At 46.1% G+C, this 15,106-nt stretch overlaps 1 protein-coding gene across 1 annotated transcript; it reads left to right on the forward strand.

Annotated features, from left to right (window-relative positions):
* The first annotated feature begins 205 nt into the window (after positions 1–205).
* On the forward strand, positions 206–5,928 carry LOC125550121 (COP1-interacting protein 7). The gene is made up of 10 exons (XM_087519350.1): positions 206–678; positions 1,034–1,213; positions 1,293–1,413; positions 1,512–1,545; positions 2,002–2,054; positions 2,146–2,207; positions 2,508–2,660; positions 2,903–3,099; positions 3,504–5,023; positions 5,415–5,928. The coding sequence occupies exons 1-10, from the start codon at positions 620–622 to the stop codon at positions 5,697–5,699; spliced, it is 2,664 nt and encodes an 887-aa protein (XP_087375476.1). The 5' UTR covers positions 206–619; the 3' UTR covers positions 5,700–5,928.
* Positions 5,929–15,106: the final 9,178 nt, after the last annotated feature.

Here is a 15,106-nt window from a genome sequence, read left to right on the forward strand (position 1 = left end):
CCAAAGCATGCCATCTTATTAGGGTGTTGGTGGCCGATCCAACAATAAATAAATAAATAAATGAATGTTTTTCATTATCTTACAATAACAGAGTGAAATACTTCGTAGTACCTTAGAGGCATAATAAATCCGCCGAAAATCACAACTTGATTCCTTTCCTCTCTATAGGGCAACTGAGAAAGATGAATATAAATCAGAAGCTCACCGTCAACGACGGACAGGTTGGATTGGACATGGACAGCCTCAATTCCCTTTCTTGCTACCAAACCAAAGCAGCTTTCGCGCACTAACCAGAGCACAAGCACACTGCTCCTCTGCTCTCTCCTCCCCTCCCCACATTTTATTTATTTATCTATTTATTTTACCCCTCCCTGCATCCTCTGTAACTGTTCCTAGGAGGGAGAGGGCACAAGGAAGGATTTTCTCCCAGAGTTTCCTTCTTGAATTTTGTTCTTGCTTGTCCCAAATCCCTACCTGCCTGCTGCATTTGCTCCTGCTCCTACTCCCGGATTCCAGCGCCCCCATCCAGCCAAATCCCCACTTCTTCTTGGCCACTTTTGGGTCTACATCTTTGGCTGCCGCAAGATCTGAAGAATCACCCCCACCCACGGCGACGGCGATGAGGCCGGAGGCGAGGCTCGATTCGGCGGCCTTCCAGCTCACCCCCACCCGCACCAGGTAACGCCACTCAAGCTCAACCTCCCAATTCCCCATACCATCAGGGGCGGATCTGCCCACCAAACCAAATTCCCCATCTTTGCTGTTGCGCCGCCACCAAAGATGGGAATGCCCAAAGCTCTGCTCTTTCTGTTGCTACAGGTGGTAGATCCAGGAGGAGATAGATACCATTCATACTTATTGCTGATTTTGTCTTCTGCTGATTGCTCAAGCTTACTGGCTTCATTGGCATCTGCAACAATTTCTTGTGTGTGTGTGTGTGTGTGTGTGTGTGTGTGTGTGTGTGTGTGTGTGTGTGGCGGTAGTAGTAGCATTATAACGAATTCTCTGTTTCTCCCCCCTTTCTTGTTTCTAGGTGTGATTTGGTTGTGGTGGTGAATGGGAGGAAGGAGAAGATCGCCTCCGGCCTGCTCAACCCCTTCGTGGCGCACCTCAAGGTCGCCCAGGAGCAGATCGCTAAGGGAGGCTACACCATCCTGCTCCAGCCGGATCCGGGGGCCGACGCGCCATGGTTCACCAGGGGCACCATCCAGAGGTTCGTCCTCTGTCGGTCGTGTTTGTTTGTCTGCCGGTTGCAGACACTGACGGTGGTGTTTGCTTCCTGTTGGCATTAGGTTCGTCCGGTTCGTGAGCACGCCGGAGGTCCTGGAGCGGGTCACCACCATCGAGTCCGAGATACTGCAGCTCCAGGATGCCATCGCTGTCCAGAACAATGCAAATATTGGACTCAAATCTGTAAGTGCAGGATTATCATCTATTCTATTGTGTACCTGTTTACTTGTTGAGAGAAATAATAGCAGAACAGTGACATGTTTCTGTTTGTGATTTGCCAGGCAGAAGGCCATAATGTGGACTCCTCCATGGAAGGTACGTATAAGAGATGCTACCGATTTCATTCCTTGCATGGTCACAATGTCTACCAAGAAATCTTCAGCAATGCTTATTCGTAGCTGGAAATGCAGTGCTGCTTCTTTAGAATCTATCATTCGTTATGGAGTTTGGTGCGGTGTACCATCAGTCACAGCTGTGGTAGTACATGATAGTGGATGGCTTAAAAGTATATTTATGTTTGATGCATGGCCTGTCTTTATTCCTGTTTATACATTCCCTTCTGTTCTGTTTTACCTAACTTATATTGGAAGCTGATTATTCTGTGATGGATCTAACCATCATTAAGTGCACAAGTTTTCAGGACGATTCGCAACTCCATAAAAAAGTGCAGGGGAAATATATATGTTTTCTGATGATAGATTGATCTGTACTGAAACATGATTTTGCATCCCGTTTTCCGTCGATAAATATACCTGACATATCCCTTTACAGGCAGCAAGACAAGTTATGATCCAGATGGTGATAAGGCACTCGTCCTGTACAAGGTATGGCTGTGTCAATAGGTAATAAAACTGTTTTTTCGCTATGTGAATGTGTCGTGGTAAGAGGGGCTTATAACTCTCATATTTTTGACAGCCTGACACACATCCAGCATCTCCACTGCAGAATGACACTGGAGTACACGAGGAGCATTCAAAGTATTTATCTGCATAAGCCCCCCTTTTCTCCATGATGTTTTCCTTAAAGGCATTCTATATCTCACATTCTTTTCTTGATTACATGAAGAAACTACTGTCTTATTTTTTGTTTTGTTTCCATGGAGTAGCCTATGCTTTTTATCTAATCAACGGTTCTCACACTCATTCTACAGTCAAATTCAGCTCCTTGATTACCTTATCTGCACTTCTCTGGGATGATGTCTTATTTTTTGGAATTTCCTTTTTATCTGCATTGCGGTAAGGTGTGAATGGATTTATTTATTTTACAATGTTTTGCAGAGTTCAGCTTCTCAGAGTGCTGGAGACTCGCAAGACTGTCTTACGTAAAGAGCAGGCTATGGCCTTTGCACGTGCTGTAGCTGCTGGGTTTGATATTGACAACCTGATATATTTGATCTCATTTGCAGAGCGTTTTGGTGCTTCACGCTTGATGTAAGTATCTTTCCATTGGATATGACATATATTCATGTAGATGATGTGAACCTGAGGCTGCTGATTAATTTGCGCCCACTCCATATGAGAACTGCATAATTTATTGCATTCCATTCTGATGCTGAGTATACAGTCTTGCTGAATGTTGTTGCAATGCACAAGTAGCTTAAGCAATTTCTGTGAGTGCATTAGTATCAAATCTGTTGCGCTAACACGTTCATTGATTTGCTATCAATTAATAGGAAGGCGTGCACACAGTTCATTGATTTGTGGAGGCAAAAACATGAAACTGGACAGTGGATTGATGTTGAACCTGAAGCTATGTCTGCACGTTCTGAATTTCCTCCCTTCAATGCTGCTGGCATTATGTTAATGGGAGATAAGGAAACAATGTCTGTCTCTAATGGAGATACAAATGGCGAAGATGCTGCTAAAGCTGGTATGTTGGTGCCATGACTTAACTTACTACATTCCAAATGCTCACTTTGTTTGTATTTAGTATCTTTGTAGTTGATAAGCGGATTTTGTATGTTTTGTATTTGTATTTGTACTTGTACTTTCCAAATGCTCACAAGAACCATTCACTTTATTTCTTCCATAGCCTATAACAATGTTTTATTTTGAGTTTTCTGTTATCTGAAAATTGTGACCCAAATTGTTCCTAATATATTGCTGCCTTCTGCTTATTTCTACACGACAATTTTCCGTTATTATTGTCCAGGCATGTTGAATTTGTACCCTTTTTTGTCAATCTGCATACACAATCGATTCATGTTTTGCTTTTTCTTTTTTACTGTGAGAGAGAACTTGGGTCTGAGGAATCATTTCTCTGTTGCTTGACAGATCACAGGACACCTCAGCACCCAGGAGCTCCCCATCATGGTCCATATCAATCAGGATATCCACCATGGGCAATGCATCCTCCTTATCCCATGCAAGGCATGCCACCATACTACCCTGGGGCGAACCCATATTACCCTCCTCCCTACCCCCCAACGGATGATCCCAGGTACAACCGTTCAGAAAGGAGACTATCAAGGAGGCACTCAGCAGATAGCAAGGACTTTGACAACTCCGATGATGAAAGTGATGACCAAAGTGGTTCAGAGAGGGAGAGTTCTCATGGCCGCAAGTCGAGTAAAAAGGGCAATCGCTCGGGCAAGAAGAAATCTAATGTAATTGTCATACGCAATGTAAATGTAACATCAAGGAAGAAGCATGGGTCATCAGAGAGTGAGTCGCAATCAGGCTCTGATGTGGCATCAGAAGATAGTGACGATTCACACAGAAAATCCAGCAAGAGGAATCATCATAAGCGCTCAAGCTCGAAGAAAAAAGGGGATAAGAAAACCACTGTTGAGTCTGAAGATGAGTACACCAAGGATGGAATGTCTAATGGGCAGCAAGATGGAGATCAAGGAAACTGGAATGCGTTCCAGAATTTCTTGCTCAGAGATGAAGAGAAGACAAGAGATCATAATGACGCGGACATGTTCGCCAGTGAAAGAGAGGCACCACAACCACCTAGGAGGAAAGAGACCACAAGAAGTATTGATGATCCTATTCTTTTATCAGAGCGAGGTTCTGCCGATGTCAATGAGCGGCATGCGATGTCTTTCAGTTCAGCCAACGGGAGAATTAGGGCCAGGCAGATGATGTCTGGTGATGAACTTATGATGTCTGCGGAAGGTCGGAGCTTTGTGGATGGTGGCATGAAGGAGATAGAAGCTGGAGGTGGAGGATACAGAAGAGGGGCAAATGATGACTTCATGGTTTATGGACAGGACAACTCAATGGACAGGAGGAGCTCCTTGGATCCCCTTGCCGAGGCGCATTACAAGAGACCCACTCCTCTAGAGGAAAAGAAGAATGTGCACAGTATGGGCGATGAGTCCTTCATGATACCTGTTACCTCCAACTCACAGGATAATCTTGGAGCAGCCGGCCGTACTGCCATTGACATAGATGCCGAGCTTGGCTCAAGTGTTCAGAAAACATCAGATGCTAAGGCTGGAGCTGAACTTTTCTATGAGCCAGATGAGTTGATTCCAGAGCGTGGATTTGAAGATGTTTCATTTGGATATGACCCATCAATGGACTATGACAGCCACATGCAGATTCAGCATGACGTCAGCGTTGAAGATGCAAATGCAGAGGATTTATCCGTTTGTGTTGAGGGTGAAGAAAAGATGCCGGGGAAAGATAAGAAGCTTAGAGGTTCACAGGAGGGCGTGGATAAAAGAAGGAAGGATGCCTCAGCAAGGAGATTGTCAGCGCCCAAAGGACCACTAACTGATGCACAGAAACGTGCGCAAAACCTACGGGCGTACAAAGCGAGCCTTCAAAAGGAAAAGAAGGAGCTGGTATTGATGTTTTACTTTTATACATTTTATATATTAAACAGTTTATTCTTTTCTTCTGCCCCACATGATTAGTTTACTCTTTTTTATCGTCCTCATCGCATATTTTTAAGTGACCAAATTGAATCTATATACAACAGAGTGCTCTAGTATTATCTATGTCCTTCTGGTGTGGCAAAATTAAGTTAATACCCCCACCATTCTCACATGTATTGAATGCCATATTTTTCATATGTGTCACTAGAGTAGAAGACCAGTACCTAGAAGCAAATAATAGGGCAAAAAATGTGGTGGAGAATGTCATTTGTATGCATCAGCAGAATTGCAGTTTTCAGCAGGAAACATTTGCTCAAACCGCTGATGATTTTTTGTTGTTGTAAATAAATATTTTCAGGAAGCGGAGCAGATGAAACGGCTGGAAAGGCTTAAGCAAGAGAGGGAAAAGAGGATTGCTGCAAGAAGCGGCGCATCGAATCCCCAGAAAACCACAGCTAAAGCAAGCGCAGTGAGCAAGTCAACCTCATCCTTGGCTGAGATGAAAAAGGAGAAAAGTGGCGGCACAGCCGAATCCTTGATTGAGCGATTGAAAAAGCTTGCTCAACCTAAAACCAATGCTTCAACTTTGAACCCCAAGTCAGCGACCGCGGACCACCCACGGAGAAGAAGCTTGCCGCAATAAGGTCCTTGTGCTTTGGGGAGTATTTATTTGGTTTTGTTGACTGATTGATGAGCCAATAATTCGATTTGTATTGATTAAAATTTTTTGGTCTGTTGATTTCTAGTACATAATCTACACATTGTTGTATATTACGACGGAGTTGTTTGTAAGCAGTTTGTTTGTATAATCTGTCATTTGCGTTGTATTACAATCTACACATTAATTCTAGTATATACTTGTGGATTGGACATATTGATCTGAAAAGCTGTGTACTAGTTCTGGTGTATATACGTATGATCGTATATATACGCCGAGGAATGACTTGCATGAATATCTGTGGATCAGCTGAATTGGTTTATGGGTATATTCTCTTTCTTTTCTCTCTTCAAATTCCCATAGTGTTGATACCTCCTTTTTAGGGGAAAATGAGAGTTTTTATTCAACAAGAGAATCCAACCGCTGTGGGTGAACTGGTTCTTCCATAGTTTTTTTTTCTTTTCGAGAAAACTTCTAATCTATTCATCTTTAATCATGACAGTACAACGAACACCGGAAATAATAAAAATTACCTTCAGATCCATAGGCCACCTAGCGACGACTACAAACACTGAAGCGGGCCGAAGGCGTGTCGCCGTCATAGCCCCTCTCTTGTCGGAGTCGGGCACAACTTGTTGGATATGATCGGAAAGTCACCGTGCTAAGGCTCCATAGGACCAGCACACCAGAACAACAACCACAGTCGACGAAGAATAACGTAGATCAAAAGGATCCAACTCTAAGGCACACTAACATAGACGAACAACAACCATATCCAAGCAAATCCATCGAGGATAGATCCGCCGGAGACACACCTCCACACTGAAGGAAATATGCCCTAGAGGCAATAATAAAGTTATTATTTATTTCCTTATAATCATGATAAATGTTTATTATTCATGCTAGAATTGTATTAATCGGAAACATAATACATGTGTGAATACATAGACAAACAAAGTGTCACTAGTATGCCTCTACTTGACTAGCTCGTTAATCAAAGATGGTTATGTTTCCTAACCATGAACAATGAGTTGTTATTTGATTAACGAGGTCACATCATTAGTTGAATGATCTGATTGACATGACCCATTCCATTAGCTTAGCACCCGATCGTTTAGTATGTTGCTATTGCTTTTCTTCATGACTTATACATGTTCCTATGACTATGAGATTATGTAACTCCCGTTTGCCGGAGGAACACTTTGGGTGCTACCAAACGTCACAACGTTACTGGGTGATTATAAAGGAGCATTACAGGTGTCTCCAAAGGTACATGTTGGGTTGGCGTATTTCGAGACTAGGATTTGTCACTCCGATTGTCGGAGAGGTATCTCTGGGGCCCTCTCGGTAATACACATCACATAAGCCTTGCAAGCATTGTAACTAAGATGTTAGTTGTGAGATGATGTATTACGGAACGAGTAAAGAGACTTGCCGGTAACGAGATTGAACTAGGTATTGGATACCGACGATCGAATCTCGGGCAAGTAACATACCGATGACAAAGGGAACAACGTATGTTGTTATGCGGTCTGACCGATAAAGATCTTCGTAGAATATGTAGGAGCCAATATGGGCATCCAGGTCCCGCTATTGGTTATTGACCGGAGACATGTCTCGGTCATGTCTACATTGTTCTCGAACCCGTAGGGTCCGCACACTTAAGGTTACGATGACAGTTATATTATGAGTTTATGCATTTTGATGTACCGAAGTTAGTTCGGAGTCCCGGATGTGATCACGAACATGACGAGGAGTCTCGAAATGGTCGAGACATAAAGATTGATATATTGGAAGCCTATGTTTGGATATCAGAAGTGTTCCGGGTGAAATCGGGATTTTCCCGGAGTACCGGGAGGTTACCGGAACCCCCCGGGAACCATATGGGCCTTAGTGGGCTTTAGTGGAAAGGATAAAGGGGCATCCCAAGGTGGGCTGCGCACCTCCCCCCTCCCCTAGTCCTATTAGGACTAGGAGAGGTGGCCGGCCCCGTCTCTCTCTTCCCCCCCGAGGAATCCTATTCCAACTAGGATTGGGGGGGGGGATCCTACTCCCGGAGGGAGTAGGACTCTCCTGGCGCGCCCCTTGTGGCCGGCCAGCCTCCCCCCTTTGGTCCTTTATATACTGAGGTAGAGGCACCCTAGAACACACAAGTTGATCCACGTGATCTATTCCTTAGCCGTGTGCGGTGCCCCCAGCCACCATAGTCCTCGATAATACTGTAGCGGAGTTTAGGCGAAGCCCTGCTGCTGTAGTACATCAAGATCGTCACCACGCCGTCGTGCTGACGGAACTCTTCCCCGACACTTTGCTGGATCGGAGTCCGGGGATCGTCATCGAGCTGAACGTGTGCTTGAACTCGGAGGTGCCGTAGTTTCGGTGCTTGATCGGTTGGATCGTGAAGACGTACGACTACTTCCTCTACGTTGCGTCAACGCTTCCGCAGTCGGTCTGGGTGGGTACGTAGACAACACTCTCCCCTCTCGTTGCTATGCATCACATGATCTTGCGTGTGCGTAGGAAATTTTTTGAAATTACTACGAAACCCAACACACACGACCACCAATGATGCTAGATGCACCAACGGAACGGGGGTAGGCCGGGAGACCTTTATTTCATCTTCAGGGAGCCGTCGTCGTCGCGCCTTCCTGCGCAGGACACAAACTCTAACAAATCTCAAAGGAACTACTAACAACAGAGCCCTCCCGCCAGCCTTTTCCAGGTTCCACTACGCCCCCATGGCCCTAGGGTCATCGGAGACGAGGCAGACCTGCGGCGGAGCCGGCGAGAGGCACAAACCCTAGCTTTTTTTGGAGGAGGAGGCGGGGATGCGGGGAAAGTCTGAGCTGTTTGGGTTCATCCATAGCTTTAGCTCTTCAAAGACCAAATTTTGCTATAAGTGTTGCAAATTTGCAGCATCTCTTAGCGGTGACCACAAAATCACATGGACGCACCCGCTAGGAAACCAGATCATGGCGCCGCAATCCTCCACATCACGATGCCCTTGCCTGTCAAATCCAGCCCGCATCAGATCCACGCGCGAGGGGGCCGAAGAGCCTTGCTGTCGCCGGCGTTGGCCGGGCCTTGCCCGGTCACGCCCTCTAGCGACGGGAGGGGAGGGGAGGCGCTCGGAGGTGGTTAGGGTTCCCTCATTAGTGCAGAACTGGGCTATAGCCCCGGTTCGTAAGGGCCTTTAGTGCCGGTTCTGTAATAGGCACTAAAGGGTGGGGACTAAAGGTCCCCCCCTTTAGTACCGGTTCAGCACGAACCGCCGCTAAAGGGCCACCACGTGGCACGAGCCAGGGCCGGGTGTGGGGACACATTTAGTACCGGTTGGTAACATCAATCGGTACTTAAATTTTGGGGGGTTTTGGTTTTATTATTTATTATTCTTTTAATTTTGTGTTATCCATTTAATTCTTTTTCGTTTGCTGGTATTTTACGATACTACATATTGTACACGTTATGCATATATATAAATAGAATTTCTCGTAGAACCGATCATATATATATATATATCATTGAATGTCTCACAACCACACCATTATTCACACATACACATGTATATATATACAGTTTTTCCTACATGTTGCCTTCAGAGCCAATGGCATTTGCCTTGGTGCCTTCGGAGCACGATGACAATTGGGAGTGGTTCATTAGGGCGGTAGCTCGTAGTAGAATTCCCCTTTGGGATCTATGACCTCGTCGAGCAAAAATCCCGCTATTTCTCTTGAAGTGCTCGTGTGCGCTCCACTGGTAGGAGCTTCTCCTGCACCGATTCGAACTGTTAAGAAGGAGATCAATATGCATGTGTATTAGTTATGTGACTAGATATCGATAATGAAGTAAAAAATGTGAATATTGTTCTGTCAAACGTACCCACAGTTGTCTATCAGTTTTGGTCCTTTCGGACGTCATCATGCGAATATTCTCAAAAACGTAGTATGCACACACATCAGTCCCCGGCGCCTGCTTCAGGGCCTTTACGAGAATAGAATTTAATCAGAAAATAATTAATCAAGCATGCTAATTAATGGTATTGAAACTAGAATCAAAGAGATGCATGGTAGCTAGCTAGTACTACTTAATTAATTATACCTTGGGTCGAAACCAATACAACTTTTTTCTTTCCATGGACCTGGAACCTCATTCCTGAACTTTGCCCAAGCCCTGCCCGCCGGCAAAGAAAATGAATAAACGAGTTATTAAATAGTTGATATCAGGAAATGACGAACTAAAGAGGCCGACATATAGTTAATAATGATTGAAATTACCTGTCGACTATCCCCTTCACGATTGTGTAGTCTTTCTTATTTTTAAGTAGTGAGTCCAGTACTTCAACTGTTCCTTCGTCAACTTTAATGATTAACAAGATCCAATGATAACTGCATGCACACACGTTTGCATGTCTTAATTAAGCGGGCATGTGCATAACACTCATTAACTACCCTAAACCCTATACACTTAATTATTAACATCTAGCTAGCTAGTAAGTAAAAACAGAATTTGTAGTACAAGACAGTGTGACTCACGTGTAGTTGTAAGGAAGTAGTATATCTTCATTGGTATTGAGGTGCTTCAAGAACTCTAGCATGTTTTTCTCTACATCGTCTTCATACCATTTGTATGTCCATGTTTTTCCATTAACGGTATTTGGGTCAATGAACCCAATGCCATAGCGTCCAACTTTTTTCATTTCATACATCTTCATCCTGCATAATACCACAGAAAATAATATAGTGAGGATAATTATAGGTAATGATCGATCAATGAGCACTACAGCTAGCTTGAGACTTGAATTACAGAAAGAAATCACTTACAGACAATAGCAACTGACGAGAGATTTGTCGAGTGCGTCTTGATTGAATAAATGAAATAGTTCTGAATACTCAATGGACAGAGCTAGCTTATGGAAGTAATACTCTTCCTTGACTTTCACCATGAGGCCCTCTCGATTGTTACTCTTGGTAATTTTCATGTACCAATCATGCAATTCATACATTCTCTTTAGGAGGTTCTTGACCTCCTCAGGCTTGACCAAAGGTTAGCCGCGGACATATTTCCGTTTTATGTCCTGCTCTTTAAGCTTAGGCATGGGCTCAATCTCGAGGAGTTGTCCAACAGTGATACCGAGCATTTCAGCCTGCCTTCTATGCTCGTCGGTTATTACCAGCTGACCGACGCCGGTACTCTCATGTGTTGGTACAACAAGCGGGGGGATTGATTGCGCCGCCTGTTCTCCTAGCTGGGGAACGGTTTTCCCGCATTTTTGGCCAGCTGCTTGGCTCGAGCTCGAGCTCGACCCTTTTTGTCGTGCTCGATGTGCCTTCCTGATTTGGCGCTCATAGTCTGAGTCAATAGGCTTGGGAGCTGGTGCTTTAGCCATACGAATAAAGTGGTGAATCTTATCCTCGGGCACTTTCTCCCTTGGCGGTGGTGGCGGTTTCAGTCCAAAATGGGCGTCCACTTGGGCCTTCACTATGGCGTCGTTTTGCTCCTTGGTCATGTAGTAAGGCCTCTGCGGAAGAGGCGCGAGGCTTTTTGGACCATATAGAACTCGCTTGCCTCCGCATGTACCTCCTGTACTACCTCGACTTGTAACACTACGCACCATAGCTGCGGCGGCTCTCTTCTGCGATTGCTGAGGCAGCGGAGACGGCTGACGCGGTGTCGGACTTGGAAGAGGAGTGGCACGCGTTGGTGGACTTGGAGGAGGAGGAGTGGCCTCACGCGTTGGCCGAGTTGAAGCAGGAGGAGTGGCCTCACGCGTTGGCTGAGTTGAAGCAGGAGGAGTGGCCTCACGCGTTGGAGGAGCGTGAGTCGTCTGCTCCTCGTCACCTCCTGGAATGTCAAGCTCTAGCTGACGCGGTGTCGGTGGCCTTCGAAAGATGATGCAATCCTTTCTCCATAGGATGATATGATGTATGGCCTCTCCCAGTGTGTGCTCCTCGTCACCTCCAGGAATGTCAAGCTGTAGCCCCGAATATTGGTCCACCACCTCATCAACCACGACACGAGCATAGCCGGCTGGAATCGTTCTGCAATGGTAGGTTGCTCCGGGGGGATTTGTATAAGCAACGGCGTCCGCCGTCTTCACGGATATGTTCTTTATTTTGAAGTGTAGCTCACTGTTAGTGTTCTCCATGATGTCATCCACAGGGTATCTATCCAGCAGTGCGTCGCCCGGGGCGGAACCCACGCTGCCTCTCGGCATGGATGGGACGGTGCTATCCAATGCTGGATCATCCGCTAGCTGCGGCCGCTGCTGAGACCCCCTTTCCTGGCTAAGCGAGTCGATCTGCTGCCGCTGCCTCTGCAATTTGAGTGCCAAGTCCATGTGCGCTGATTCTAGGCCTTGAAGGCGTTCTGCTTCCTGCTTCCTCTGCTCGTCCTCCAGCTTCTTCTTCTTCTCCTCCTCCATCTTCCTTCTCGCATGGCTTTTTTAGTCGGCGTTCCACTCAGAAAAGCCCTCATACCACGGAAAAACGCCGTTGCCTCGTGTTCTTCCCGGGTGTTCACGATTTCACAGGGCGCGCGTAAGCTCGTCGTTCTCTCTATTGGGCGTGAACACCCCCTTTCGAGCTTCTTCTATTGCTTCAACTAACTTATCATCGGCTCCTTTAAGACATGCCTTCTTCGAAACCTCGCCTGTCTTCGGGTCCAACGCCCCCTGGCCCCCCATGCGCATAGAACCAAGTTCTGCACCTGGGGGGCCAGCTCAATGTAACTGCAGTGACCTATGCAGCCAGCATCTCTTGCTCAGACTTATCCCACTTAGGCATTGCCACCGCGTAGCCACCTGGCCCCAGCCTATGAAATTGCTTCTTTTTTGCGGCATTGGCCTTGTTTTTTCTAGACCATTCCTTAGATAATTCTGATTCCTTGAATTTCAAAAAATCGTCCCAGTGTTCTCTTTGGTTCTCTAGTGTTCCCTTGAATTCTGGAGTCTTCTTTCCTACTTTGACGTAGTTATTCCATACAGTTTTCTTATGGTTGTTGAATGCAATTGCCATCTTCCTAAGAGCAGCGTCATTGACTTTCTCCACATTTGCAGCTGTGAAATGATCTGGTAGGGTGAAATGTTCCATGAGATCTTCCCAAAACGCTTTTTTTGCTCTGTCGTCGACAAAAGTAAGATCTGGACGGGGCTTTGATGGCTCTTTCCATTCTTGAAGGGAGATCGGGAGTTTGTCCTTCACAAGAACTCCGCACCGACGAACGAACTTGTTCGCAATGTTCTTAGGCGCTATTGGTTCACCGTTAGTTTTGATGGCATCGATGTTGTACTTTACGCCCTCCTTCAACATTTTTCCCGGGCCTCACACTCTGTCTGTAGAAGATTTGCTCGATCCGGAGGGCTGAAAGAAGAAAGATCGATTCGTTAATATATCTTCAAATCATTTAAAACATGTGATGATCACCAGATGCCTGCTTATATAAATATACCTCGCTGGTCTCTGTTATTTCAAGATCAACATTTTCTTTGCCATCATAATCATTAATTTCTTCGCCATCATAATCAAAGTCGTCGTCCATGACTTCATCAATTCGGTCGTCGCGATCGAATATCATATCATCACCCTCCCCGGTATTGTTCAGTTATTGGGAGCCGTCATCTTCTTCATTTTGATCATCTGGTGCGCGAGGGGAGCGTATGATCTTGAACAGGGCCTCTTCTCCCTCTCTGCCGGTATTATCCTCCATAGCTTTTATTTAACTAATCCAGAAGAAATATAAAACAATCTAGTATTCAAATTACAATATGCATGCATGCAATCAATAAGAGGAAATCCTGAATCATAGTACACAATATGCATCGTCTCGAATAATATATAATCTCGAATACATCGTCTCGAATACTATATATCAAATACATCACTAGCTAGCTAGCTAATAAAGATCGAATATTACAGAATAATCTAGGCCACTCGCGGTTCCTGAGGCGCGGGCGGTGGACACCCAAAGAGAAGGAACCATCACAGGATCATAGCTCCGGTCATCTCCCCAAGGACCCTGCCAGGTATTGGAGAACCTGACGTCCATAGCAGCCATGTAGCAGCGAACGTGCTCGTCCTCCTCCCTGACACAGCGACGCACCACCTCCGGCGGGGCCGGCTCCCTCCGCACCGAAAGTGGCCCACGGGAACGCCACCAAAGGAGGTCAGGGTCGACGACGGGACCCGGGTTCCTCACCAAGCGGCGAGCCCCTGAAGGTAGCACCTCCCAGTGCCAGCCCGGCGGAGCCCAGTCCCGGACATGGGTCCTCTGAAGCAGGACGTCGTCGCGAACAGGTCGACGGCGAGGATGCAGGCCGGGCATCGTCGAGAACAAATACTATACGCCACAAAAGTAACATTTTTTAAATGATTGGATTGTGATTTCTTATATGTAAATTCTAAATTTGTATAACTAAAATTATAAGAAACTAAAAACTAACATTTCTATAACAATTTGAAATTAATCTAATTCATCTAGCTAAAACTAACATTTCTAAAATTTCGAACATTTCTATAACATTTCTATATACTATTTGAAATTAATCTAATCTAATCAATTAATTCATCTAAAACATTTGTATAAAAAACAGGGAAAACAGAAAAAACTAAAAACTAAAAAAAGGAAAAAATAAAACTAAAAACTAAATGTGTGTGTGTGTGTGCGTGCGCGCGTGTGTGTGTGTGTGTGCGCGCGCGCGAGCGCGTGTGCACCTACGGTGCCGGCGGCACGGCGGCTTCGATTGGAGGGAGGAGAGGGGCCAGGGAGAGGGGCTCACAGCGCGGGCGACGGCGAGGTGACGGGACGATGAGGCAGAGGGGACGGCGACGGGGGCGGCGGCGACGGCGACGGGGACGGACGGACGGCGACGGGGGCGGCGACGAGGGACGGCGACGAGGGCAGAGGAGAAGAAGCAGAGGGAGAACGAACTAACGATTTTTTTGAAAGTGTTCTCTTATATAGAACCTACCATTAGTACCGGTTAGTGGCTCCAACCGGTACTAAAGGTCTGTTTTGGCCAGGCGAAGCGGCGGGAAGCGCTCCCCCTTTAGTACCGGGTGGTGGCTACAACCGGTACTAAAGACCCCCCCCCTTTAGTACCGGTTGTAGCCACCACCCGGTACTAAAGGGGGTGCGGTGCGGGCAATTTTAGTCCCACCTGGCTAGCCGAGGGGCGCCCGCACCTGTTTAAAAGCCCCGGCGCGGCTGCTCTCTCAAACTCCTCTCTATAGCAGGCTTCTGAGCCTAACTCTGCCTCTTTGCCCCGTGGGCCTACTGGGCCCTGTGTTGGGGAACGTTACAAAAAACAAAATTTTCCTACTCGTTTCACCAAGATCCATCTAGGAGTTCATCTAGCAACGAGTGATCGGATGCATCTACATACCTTTGTAGATCGC

Source organism: Triticum urartu, chromosome 4A (assembly GCF_056163025.1).
Source record: "Triticum urartu cultivar PI428250 chromosome 4A, HENAU_Tu73, whole genome shotgun sequence".
Lineage (NCBI taxonomy): Eukaryota > Viridiplantae > Streptophyta > Magnoliopsida > Poales > Poaceae > Triticum > Triticum urartu.

Excerpts from the sequence above, each read along its gene's own strand:
- LOC125550121 (XM_087519350.1), top strand. The coding sequence starts at position 620 with ATGAGGCCGGAGGCGAGGCTCGATTCGGCGGCCTTCCAGCTCACCCCC. Across the intron at positions 3,100-3,503 it reads CGAAGATGCTGCTAAAGCTG|ATCACAGGACACCTCAGCAC; the intron begins GTATGTTGGTGC and ends GTTGCTTGACAG. Across the intron at positions 5,024-5,414 it reads AAAAGGAAAAGAAGGAGCTG|GAAGCGGAGCAGATGAAACG; the intron begins GTATTGATGTTT and ends AAATATTTTCAG.